At 38.0% G+C, this 12853-nt stretch overlaps 1 protein-coding gene across 5 annotated transcripts in view; it reads left to right on the forward strand.

Moving 5' to 3' along the window:
* Window positions 1–12853, forward strand: part of CA12 (carbonic anhydrase 12) — a 241089-nt gene that overhangs the window by 213508 nt on the left and 14728 nt on the right. For all 5 annotated transcript variants that reach the window (XM_069098357.1, XM_069098352.1, XM_069098353.1 and 2 more), the window contains 4 exons: window positions 6032–6127; window positions 7370–7433; window positions 8425–8582; window positions 10698–10824. In XM_069098357.1, coding sequence (XP_068954458.1) covers window positions 6032–6127; window positions 7370–7433; window positions 8425–8582; window positions 10698–10824 — 445 coding nt within the window. The remainder of the gene's footprint in view (window positions 1–6031; window positions 6128–7369; window positions 7434–8424; window positions 8583–10697; window positions 10825–12853) is intronic.

Raw genomic sequence — 12853 nt, forward strand, 5'->3', positions numbered from 1 at the left:
ATGGGGTGCTCTTTTCACCACTTCCTACTGTCCCTCCAAATTCAGAAGCCCTGAGTTCAAATCTCACTTCTGCTGCTTACTCCTTGTGTGGTCTTGAACAAGTCTCTCTGAGCCTCAGTATCCTTACATAAAATAAGGGGCTTAGACCAGATGACCTCTAAGGTACCTTCCAGTTTAAAGTCTATGATGATCATTGAAAATGGCGATGAACTCCTTCTAATATCATCACATTAGATACTAATAGCACCCATAATCTCTACATTCCACAATTCTGAAGCATCATGAAAATTAGCCTCCTTTGCCATGAATAGTCCATTATCATTATGCCAGACCTGTTCAAGAGTGTGCTATCACCCCTGTTATCTTTTGGAGCCTTAGTGATGTAGAATGGGAGAATGGGTTGGGGTGAGCCCCACCTCTGTTTTTCTCTCTAATCCCTACTTTATCACAACAGACTCTTGGAAGATAATAATAAACAGTATCAGAATATCAAAGGTAAAAACACAAAACTCCCTTAAACTTTGGTAGAGGGTGTCATGTTTTCTGCTTAAAGATCTGCTGAGAGTTAGCTTAGAGTTATAATATACCACCCTGTGTTGTCATACTGTGTACCCTGGTGTGCAAATCCACAATGTCAACAGAGAATGGGAGGAGGGGCAGAGCATTATTCTTTTAGCGACTACTGTAATTGTTGGCTTTTTACTCCACTTTTTAGTTCCTACAAGCCAGAACACAAGGGAACAGTTGCGAATGTTTATAGTGCAATACAAGGGATAAATACCACAGATCAGGCAATGGATTCTACAGTGAATAATTACATGTCAATTCTCCACTATTCATAACCACTAAATGGTTTCATGTCTCAGGCTAATTATAGGTCTATTTACAAGTAAGGTGGGGTATAATTCTGGACCCTGATATATGATGGTACTATTAGAAGCTCACACATTTTCATGCCCCTTTCTGAATCTCATACACTGCAATTATTCCCAGCTAATTGTTGAGTGCAGACTTCCCTTCCTCAGGGGAGTATAAGGAAGCTAGGGTACAGGTAGGAATTAAGGTTTAGGCATTTGCAGATCATTCTAGTTGCTTTTCTTTTTGCTATGAAGGCCCAAGTTATTATATCTATCTTCTATCTATGTGTGTATGTGTGTATATATGTGTTTGCATATATCTATATGTGTGCGTGTGCATGAGTGTGTGTGTGTGTGTGTGTGTGAAGACAAAGTTTGGTAAAGGGAAGCATTGTGGTGTACTAGGAACATTACTGGCTTTGGAGTCAGGACAAGCTGGTTCAAATCCTGGATGGGGCACTCACTAGCCAAGTGTCAAGTCGCCCTGGGGAAGTTATTTTCCCCATGTCAAAGTTTTCCTTTCATGTAAAATGAAGGTAATGATTCTTATAGAAATTTCTCTTACAGGGTTGTTGTAAGACACTACTTTAAAAATTTAAATAAAGTAAAAAATTTAATTGGGTTTAGAGCTGGGACATTGTGACAGCTAAAGATAACAAATATATAACTAATAGTCAGGAGATTTGATTCTTAACTTTCTGGGGGGAAAATAAGTCTAAAAATATTTAATTTTAACTAAATTAAGTTGTCTTTCATGACCAGGATTATCTTTTTTAAAGTTCTTTTAAAAAGACTCAAAAACTTGATAAAATGTGGCTAGAAGACCTTAAGTGTCCTTGTAATTCTGATATCCTAAGGGGTTAAGTTATGCTCTATCTCATCCCTTTGCACCTCAATTGTTTTTTTAGGAAAGGTCATATTGATGATATGAAGTTAAAGAGTATATTTTATGCCTGAGATGATTTAGGAAACTACCTTGGTTCAGAAATTAGGTAGCTGTTTGTGTGTCCCAAAAATGACAATTAAACCACTAACTAAAGATTGCAAAGTTTTGTTATATGTTAACCTGAAAGACAGATTTATATCAAAAAAGGAACCTACAGACTAAAAGGTGCTCTGTTTAAGTCGCCTAATTATAAGCTTTTTTTTTTTTTTTCCTGGAAGCATATGATTAGATAAAGAAAATTTACTATCAAGGAAGACACCACAGGAACACTGGGACATTGGGAGATGGACAAGTGGTGTAAATAATATATATCACATGGAATATTTTCTGGAAGAAGCTCTTGGGTCATGACCCACAGTTCAAGAGGTGCTGAAGGGGTCGAGAATGGAAAAAATTTAAGAAGACCTGCTCTAAACTATTAGATATAATCTGCATTGCACGGTGTCCTTATACATAGAGTGAAACATGCTTCTTGCCTTTCCTCCAAGATTATCTTCTGTTTGCCCTGTGTGTATACATATACACATGTATATGTTTTATCTATATAAAATCTATCTACATACATGTATATATACACATACATGTAAACATACATACATGTGAATATGAATACACAAATACTCGCACAATGCCTGGCATAGACTAGTGGCTTAACAGATGTTTGCTGAATTGACTGACTAACATTAAAGGACTCTACCAATAAGAGTTATTCTTTATGTCAGCTCCTTAAGAGAAAAACCTAATCTTCATGACTAAATTCAAATGAATATTATTTCTAAAATTAAAAACTCTTGATGCCTGTAGCAGATTCTCACATAAGCTCCATATCTTATCTAAATACCATTAATATTAAGTTGTAGGCTTACTAAGCCACTCCTGAAAGGACATAGAACCAAAGACTAACCAGAGCAGAGTCTCAATTTTTAAAAAAATCAGGAAGGAAGCCTAATGAAGGAATCAGATCCAATAAATTTAATATTGTTTGTTAATCTTTTCTTTTTAACAAGATTTTCCTGTCTTCTTTGATTTTCATGAACCTCTGTAGCAGTATTCAATCCAGAATGTAACTGCTGCAGACAAAAGGCTGTGTTTCTTAGCCCAGTGAACCAAAGCAGTCAGAATTCTGTTTTGTCAAATCAAGAAGAAACAGGGTTGAGCTGGTCTAGGGCTTTGCCAAAGGCTAAGTCCTTCACAGGGGAAGTAGTTGGGGTGAAGAACTCCTAGCCTGAGCGGAAAACCACTTTTCTCTTGAGTAGTTGACCCAGAGAAAATAGTTAATTAGGGTCACACACACACATATACATACATATATATATATATATATATATATATTTTTTTTTTAGTTTAGAGAGGATGAGGTCAAATGTTCTCCAAGACTCATAGACTATTAGAGCTAGAAGGTATCTTAGGGATCTTCTACTCTGACCCCCCCACTTTTTTTTTTCGCTTTTTTTGGAGGGGGAAGGTAGGGCAATTGGGTTTAGGTGGCTTGCTCAAGGTCACACATCTAATGTGTGAAGTGTCTGAGGCTGCATTTGAACTCAGGTCCTCCTCACTCCAGGCCCAGTGCTCTATTCACTGTGCCACTTAGCCATCCCAGCCTGACCCCTTTTTCAATAATAATAATGGCTGGGTTCAAATCTGGCCTCAGATACTTGAAACACTTACTAGCTGTGTGACCTTGGGCAAGTCACTTAACCGCAATTGCATTGCCTTCCCTCCTCCAAAAAAAAAAAATAATGGTTAGCACTTATATAGCACCTTAAGGTTTGCAAAGTGCTTTACATATGTTTATCTCATGTAGTCCTTGACAACATTTTGTGAGATGGCCACTATTATTATAGTTATCTTATTACATAGCTATGTATTATATTAAATATATAGTAACATATTAATATATTTTGTTAATGTAGCTATTAATAGATATTATGTAGTTATATTATTAAAGCCATTTAATAGACAAGGAGATTGAGGTCAAGTCAGTCAACAAGCATTAATTAAACCATCACATACTATAGGCCAGGAACTGTGCTAAGTGCTTAAGATACAAAGAAAGGAAAGATACTGGCTGCTCTCAAGGAGCTCCCCATCTAGTGGAAAAGACAAATATGCAAACAACTAGGTACTAATATGATATATATATATATATGGATAAACTAGAGGGAATGTGAGAATTAAAGGGGATTGTTAATGAGGAGGGTCACACAGCTCAAAATTGGGAGGTAGGATTCAAACTCAGATCTTCCTGACTCCAAGGATGATATTCACTATATCACCTAATTCTTTCTTGTTCTATTTATCCAGTTTTAAAATTCAAAACAAGAAACATTATAATTACTGAATATAACCTTTACACACACATGAAATTTCTATATTAGTCATTCAATGAAACCGAGGACTTTCAAGCATTCTTGGTGAAAAAAAAACAGAGCTGAACAGAAAATTTGACTTTCAAATACAAGAAGCAACAGAAACATGAGAAGGTAAACAGGAAAAAGAAATCATAAGAAACTTATCAAAGTTGAACTATTTACATTCCTACATGGAAAAACGATAATTGTAACTCATGAGACATTTTCTCAGTATGAGAATAGTTGAAGAGAATATATATGTATACAAACATATATATGTATGTATAGGAGGGTATATGTGTATGTAATATATGTGAGTGTGTGCATATGTGTGTACATGTATACATAGACAGAGGGCACAGGATGAGTTGAATATGAAGGGATAATATCTAAAAAAATAAAATTAAGAGGTGAGAGAGGAATCTATTGGGAGAAGGAGAAAGGGAGAGATAGATTAGGGTAAATTATCTCATATAAAAGAGGCAAGAGAAAACTTGTTACAATGCCGGGGAAGAGCAAGAAGGTAAAAGGGAATGGGTCAACCTTACTCACGTTGGATTTGGCTTAAGGAGGGAATAACATACACATTCAATTGGGTATCTTACCCTATAGGAAAGTAGAGGGGAAGGGGATAAGAGGGGGGATGATAGAAGGGAGGTAAGATTGGGGGAGAGGGTAGTTAGAAGCACACACTTTTGAAAAGGGACAGGGTCAAAGGAGAAAATAGATTAAGTGGGGGGCAGGATAGGATGGAGGGAAATACAGTTAGTCTTTCACAATATTACTATGGAAACGTTTTGCATAACTACACATGTACAACCTAAATTGAATTGCTTATCTTCCCAGTGGGGGTGAGTGAGGAGGGAATAAGAGAAAGAATCTGGAAATCAAAGTTTTAAAAACAAATGTTAAAAAAATTTGTTCGTTTTTTTTTATATGCAACTGGGAAATAAGATACACAAGCACTGGGGTATAGAAATCCATCTTGCCCTACTAGAAAGTTGGGGGCAGGGGAGAGATGGCAGAGGATATAAGAGAGAACAGATTGGGGGAAGGGCCATTCAGTAGGCTTGCTATATTGGGGTGGGGTTAGGGGAAAGATGGGGAGAAAATTTGTAACTCAAAATTTTGTGGAAATGAATGTTGAAAACTAAAAATAAATAAACAATATATATTAAAATAAATAAATAAAAAGAAATTTCTATATTAGAGTCAATTATGGTGAGATACAGAGGAGAAAGAGTGGTGGGGAAATAAAGACTGAGAGACACCACTTCAATGATTACCAAAGCCTTAATAGACACAGATCTAAATAAATTTGCTAATACTAATTTTTGTGGAAAATAATATGATAATTGTGAATAAAAAGCAACCACAAATAGGGCAAAATTCTCAGAACATGTTATAAAAAATATCTTTTGCTCATTTTGTAGGAAAAATATTTTTCTCCACTGGAAATTAGAAAATGTTGTAGATCATTTTAGAGAGAAAAATATCTTTTTCATGGAGAAATATTCTGTTTCCGTGGCATCTTAGAATATTATTGATAAAAACTTTCAAATTCTTTTAAAACCTTGTTTTCATAGCTTACAGGTAAAGTACTGGCTTTGTAGGTTAAATGAAAACAAGCTGGTGGTTAAAGGCTTCTCATCTCAGTCCTTGAGCATTTCTAGATTAAGTGGTATTTGGGAATGATTGAGCTTAAGGGGACTACATAATAAATATGACCTTGTCATGGGATGAGGAATATCTGGTCACAGCCTGAAGAAAGGAATGGAATTTCCCTAAAATAGTTTAGCTTTTCCATGACTTCACACAGGAATGAGAGTTGTGTATTCCTCTGACACTGACATTTTGGCCTTTTCTCTGCATCGTAGCTACATATTGTCCATTATGACTCGGACACATACCCTGATGTGTCCACAGCCAGAGACAAATCGGAAGGACTAGCTGTTCTGGCTGTTCTTATTGAGGTAAGAAGTTCACTGGGACTCTCCCCTACATCTTTTGGTTTACAGGGTTTCCAAATATGATTTCAAATATGAATCAGAGCTGGAATTTGGCAATTTTTTCCCTGGACTCCTACCTCAAAGGTTCAGTTGGCTGTGTTGTATGTTCTTCACATAAAAAAAGGCCCATGTGGTATAGTATGCTTTTTTTCTAGCAGATTCTCTCAGTCTGGAAGCAATATTGGGGGGGGGGAGGACCCTACAGTGATGATACTATCCTTTTATTCTGGGACAGGCAAAGAATAAATAGAGCTTTACTTAGACCTCTTAAATAGGACATTATTAGATGAACTTTTGTACTTAACATAGTCCTTCAAGTTCTGGGTTAGATTTTCCTTTTTTACAGTATTATAGCAAAATAAAGCAGTATAATTTAGCACTGAGTATAATGCTTTAGAACAAGGGTGGGGTACCTGGGGCCTCAAGGCCACATGAGGCCTTCTAGGTTCTTTTGTCTGGATCCAAGTTTTACAGAACATATCCTTTTATTAAGGGGATTTGTTCTGTGAAGTTTGTATTCAGTGAAAGGGCCAAATTTGAGGACCCCAGAGGGCCACATGTGGGTTCCTTACCCCTGTTTTAGAAACCCAAGGGACAGTGACTTGTGAAGGGACGCAGAATGGCAGTTACACAGTGGCAATGCTCTAACAATAGAACAATCTTATATGATGATCCTCCTAATTTCAGGAGATCAAGGTTGCAAAGAAAAAGCTAAGTGGATATTGCCTGCTAATGACTGAGAGCTTCCTCTAATAAAGGAGTAATTAACTTGTGGTCCATGAACATATTTTTATGCACATCTATATATAGTGGGATAACTATTTCAACACAATTTATTTTATGTGTGATCTTACATGTTTTATCACGCATTTAGAAACCTTGTTTTGAGAAGGGGTCTTCAGGGGCTTCACCAGATGCCAAAGGGGTCCATTATACAAAAAAAGGTTAAGAAAACCCTCCTCATGGGGTGGCTAGGTGGCGCAGTGAATAGAGCACCGGCCCTGGAGTCAGAAGGACCTGAGTTCAAATCCAGCCTCAGACACTTAATACTTACTAGCCATGTGACTTTGGGCAAGTCACTTAACCCCAATTGCCCTCCAAAAAGCAAAAAAAAAAACAAAACCTGCTCTAATCTGATAACTCAAAATATCACGGTTGGAACCCTCCCTTAGTCCAAGTAATTCAACCATGTTGCATGTATTGCAGATGGGTTCCTTCAGTCCTTCCTATGACAACATCTTCAGCCACCTTCAAGATGTTAAGTACAAAGGTAAGTGGTCAAATGGTCCCTTGTTTGATCCTTCAGTCTTTTCTGGGGACAGAATGCAACTACCTCTGTATGACAAAGAAAAATACAACACATTCAGAAGCTTGTGGACAACAGGCAGTTGAAAACAGTTTGACAAACAGAGAAACAGACAAAGCTGGTCCCTGCCTACCCTCAAAGGGCTCACTTTCTAAGGAGAGAAGACAAGAGCTGGAAAGAGGGTGGGGACACAATAGTTGGAGGTGGAGATGGCTGGGGAGGGACATAGAGACCTGGTTCCTGACAAGAAAAGGTCCTGCCTCATCTGGCAGGACCTGACAAGAAAAAAGCTGTCCTGGCAGAAGCAGGGACAGAGTCCAATGTGGTGAGGAGACGAAGTGTGGCAGCTATGCAGCAAGGCAATGGGGAATTTGTGAGATATTGTGAAGGGAGGAACTACACAGCACAGTATGTAGCGTTGGTGTCAGACTCAAATGACAAGAGAGACCTGCAGACATTATCTGTTTTAATTATACTTATTTTGTGAAGTATTTCCCAATCACATTTTATCTGGTTTTGGTCAAACTTGGGAGTGTTTAGGCTTCTTGTGGTCTTCTAGTTTTGGTGTTGGATGCCTCTGATGTATAAGTGTGCTAGAATCAGAGTCAGGAACACCTGGGTTTAAATCCCACCTTAGACAATTATTAGCTGTGTGACCCTGGGCAAGTCACCTAACCTTTGTGAACTCAGTTTCCCCATCTGTAAAGTGGAGATAATAATAGCATGTATTTCACAGGGCTGTTGCAAAGGTCAAATGATATAGTTTGCAAGTGTTGTATAAATGTCAGCTATTATTATGAAGTCAGTGGTAAATTTGTGGGGTAATTAGCAGTGATAGAGCAGGTTTAGGGTGGTGGAAACAGAAATATGCTTAGAGTTCTTATTAGAAGAACATTTCTATATGTTGCAGAGATGCTAATATCTCCTCTTTCCCCTCCCATTGTGTTTCTTTCAGACCAGAAAATTCAAATTCCAGGTTTTAACATCCATGACCTTCTTCCTCAGAACCTAGATGAATTCTACCGCTACCAAGGTTCTCTGACCACTCCTCCTTGTTTCCCCAGTGTGCTCTGGACAGTTTTCCGAAACCCTGTCCAAATCTCCCAGGACCAGGTAACTTAGGAGCTACTCAGGAGCCTATGTCACATTTCAATTTTTACCAAACTGAGATATTGCATCATTTGAGTAAGTTTAGGAAAACTATAGGAAAGTCAGAGGCAAAACACTCATGCCCCTCTAATTTCCTACACAAAAGTGGTATTGGAAAGGGAGATAACAAGAAAAATGAGAATCATAAATGCTTACCACCAGAGGTCTTAAAAAATGATCATAAGAAAGTGGGAAAGAATATAGAATAGAGAAGGCCCTGGAAGTCCTTAACTTCCAAGGGCCCTGCCTTTTCTCTATTTAACTAAACATTAGTCAATATATAGCTCATATCAATGGAGTTTATGGCAACTTATTTCACAGCCTATCCCTTCCTGTGGTCAGGTTTTGGATTAAAGGGAAGGACAGGGTTTGTTTAGGTTAACCATTGCCTTCATGAACAAAATGAAGGAAGTATGCCCAGGAAAATAAGCAGACCCCTCTTCATCAGAGAGTTTGGTGGTCTAGAGGATAGAAGGCTGGCCTTAGCATCTGAAAGACCCAAGTTCAAATCCTGCTTCAGACACTTACTGGCTTTGTGACCTATGGGAAAGTCATTTAACCTTTCTCAGCCTTGGTTTTTTTTATCTGTAAAATGGGGATGATGATATCATACCTCACTGAATTATGGTGACAGTCAAATGAGGTAACTTACATAAAACACTTTGCCTCCTGTCAAGCACTATGGAAATTCTAGTTTTCATTATTTGCAAAGATATTATTGGGTTGTCTTTTTCATACTCTTATCTTTCTCCTAGTTCACTGACTCTCCTCAGCTGCAGGCTTCTGGTATAAGTGGTCTCTGTCAATGGGTAATAAACGTTCATTGAGTTAACTTGGCTGGCAGGAAGGAATAAAGAAAAAAAATAAGTGATTTTATATAGTGAAATAGTAATATAGCAACTCAAAAAATTATTTGAAAGAGGTTGCATAATTTTCATGGGTTCATGAAATCATACACAAATAAGAGTCAAAAAACTCTTGTGCCCAGTAGTATGCTAGTAAATGTCTAACAACTGGTTCTCAAAAAAAAAATGTGACATACTTTTAAGGTTAATCTGCATTTTTTACATTTTTCCATCACTTTTGCAAGTCTAGACACTTAACAAAACAGTAAATCAAGCCTTGATTTGTAGCATTTGCCAATTTCCAAGCTGTAAGTGCTCACGCTGAAAATTAAACACTAGTTCTCAGTTTGAGCTAGCTCCAGGACACACCCCTCTTAATTATTTAATATAATTTAATGTAGTGTTGGGGAAAACCTCCTGGGAACATCTCATCTTGAGCTTTTTGTTAAAATTCTGGATTTTCTGCCCTCTATGTAGGGAAAGTAGAAGACCAAAATTCGAATTCTGCCTTGTACATTTACCAGTTGTATGACCCTGGGAAAATCAATTAATCTCCTTGGTCCTCAGTTTCCTTATCTGTAAAATAAGAGGGTTGAACTTGGTAACCTCCAATGTCCCTGCTAGATCTAAATACATGATCCTCAGTGACCTATGACACTATAACTAGAGAATATCACCTAAAACCATCCATAGTCTGGTCTGATTTCATCTATAATAGGGAACTATTTTTTAAAAAATCGCCTCTTCTTGGGAAGTATAGTAGAGATGAGAAAACAAGTAGGACACCAAATTAATAATACTTTTGGTAAGATGGAGGGGCAGCCAAATGTAGTGGGGCAGAAACAGCTCTTTGATTTGCTTTCGACTTGATTTTCCACAATACCTTGGAGAGCAAATTATTTTCTTGAGTCTCTTGGGGGCTAAGAACTACCACACTTCGGAATGAAATCTAGGGTCCAAGCCTGGTGTATTTGGATACCAGTGCATTTCCTCACTGGTAGAAAGAATGATTACTCAGAGTGCTCCATGTCTATGGAAAGGCAGAGTTGGCAAGAGCTTGGCAGAGAAGATATCCTTCTTTTCTCTGGTTTCCAGCTTTGAAAGAGGACACCATGTACACAGAGTGCAACTGGTATCACATTTCATCCAGCAGAAGAAAAGCCTGAGTTACTTTGCTTCTAGTTCCTAATAGTAGCAGTAGAAATTGAGAATGTGTGTCTCTAATCCCTCACAGCTGCTGGCTCTGGAGACAGCTCTGTATTGTACCCATATGGATGACCCCTCACCTCTAGAAATGATCAATAACTTCCGAAAAGTCCAAAAGTTTGATGAAAGGCATGTACGTGTCTCCTTCCACCAAGGTAAGGGAATGCAGCCCTTTTTCGGTAGGGGAGGGAAGGAAGGGAGAATGAGGAAGACACATCTATAAACCCAAGGAGGCAAAGAACTTATTGTTTCCACAGCTGTCTGACCTCATTAAAAGTTGAGCTAAGAAAACTGGGGTGGGGGAGCGGTACCTCAGAAGACTTCTGTACCCTGAGAAACAATTCTGTGAGGTCATGGAAATCTTTGATATCTCCCTTTCATTTCTCTTGATTGCTCACCTTCAACTGGTGTTAACAGAGCATAAATCAGGAATTCCAAGTAAATGGCTCAGGACCCCAGGCCTTTATTAAGTCAGAAAGACTTCTGTGGGTAAACCAGAATGGAGCCTTCTAGGTTTGCCCTTCATCTCAAGGGCTGACCTTGAAGTCATAATTCTGCCATGGAAAGCCAAGGAATTCTTTTAACTCCTGAGATACTCATTGAAATAAAGGCTGACTTTTGAATTGAGATTCTTTCTTTCTGCCCCACATGCCCTTCTTCTGCTGTCACCAGGAGCTGAGATTCACCACCATCTTCTCCACAACATGTGTTCATAAGCTCACAGGTGTACTGGGTGCTTAGATTATTGACAGAAAGCAAGATGCTAATAATATTTAGGATGGTCCTCCAAACCAACAAGGCCCCTCATTTGCTGTTCTCTTCCCAAATTTCTTTGAGCTCCTTCACAAGCACATGCATACTTAAACATATATATATGCTCAAGGAAACTTAATAGTTTTTACTTCTGATGCTATAATGAAGGGGAGTTGGTTTTTTCTTCTAAGCATCCAACCATGGTATCCAGGCTTGATGGAAAAAAATCTAAAACCAAGAATTCTTGGTGTCCTGGACCCCTTTTGGCAGTCTGGGAAAACCCTTTTCTGAATGATGTTTTTTCAGTGCATAAAATAAGAATCCACAAAATTACAAAGGAAATCAATTCTTCTGAAATATAGTGATCAAAATATTAAGAAAAATACAAGTTCATGGACCCCAGGGTAAGAATCCCTGTCCTTTCTGGATCTACCCTCCCTGACTCATGTCCTGCAGCTTCAGAGAGAACACTGATGGAATTAAGTCCTTCCTCTGATGTTCTACAGCAGAAAAAACATATTTTTGGAAGGATATTGTTTATACTACCTTAAAGGTAGTTTTTGTCAAAATCTATTTTCCATTTGTCTGTTACAGACAAGGGCTCTGTTTTTGCTCCCAAGTGTCACTCCAACTGTTCTTTCTAACTAGATCTACCTCATAGAAAATGGCACACAAACATAGAAGATTACACATTGTCTCTTAAAATGGAGTTTACCATTTATAACCATCTCCCCTCCTCCAGTGCCTAAAGCTATAGGGGTAGAGTCTTCCTGGGGCTCACCTGTCTTTTTGCCATCTCCCTCTCTAATTGAAGATACTTAGAACTAATCTTCCTACTTTGGAATCACTAGCTGGACAATTCTCATGGATAATTCTCATCTTCTGCCCAATTCCTCTTGTGGAATAGTGGAGCTTTTCTTAATATACAAAGAAGACACTCTCCATCCTTTATCAGGCCCCTCTTTTCAGATTTAATGTATTTCTTATTTGGCAGCAGTCTTTTCCTTGATGCTAAGATGATAACATTTACTTATTGGGTTTAATTGAACAGATGAGGGTTTTTTTCAAAAAGCACTTTCTGGAAAATGTTCTAAAAGAAGAGCTTTGGGATCCATCTAAATGGGTTCTATTTAATCAATTATATTTTGGTTCTGTTTAAGATATATTAAGAAAACCTATTTTGATTTCCTAAGAGATAGGCAGAGTGCCTGTGTGCTAGTTTCCTAAATTCTCATCTCTGTAACCTCAGGCAATTATATTCTCCTCTTTGTTCCCTTTGGAAAACTCCATCTACCAACATTAATGGTCCCTAAGAAAGTGAGTCTGCATAATAATGACTGAGTTTGGGGTCCTTTGGGAAAGTGAAAGGACTTTATTTGCCTGGCATTAGCTTCTGCCAGGATATGACTTCTTTTCCATTAATGAATGGAA

The sequence above is a fragment of the Petaurus breviceps genome, unplaced genomic scaffold, assembly GCF_028583685.1.
Source record: "Petaurus breviceps papuanus isolate PSGF00001 unplaced genomic scaffold, PetGlider_PUasm1.0 37, whole genome shotgun sequence".
Lineage (NCBI taxonomy): Eukaryota > Metazoa > Chordata > Mammalia > Diprotodontia > Petauridae > Petaurus > Petaurus breviceps.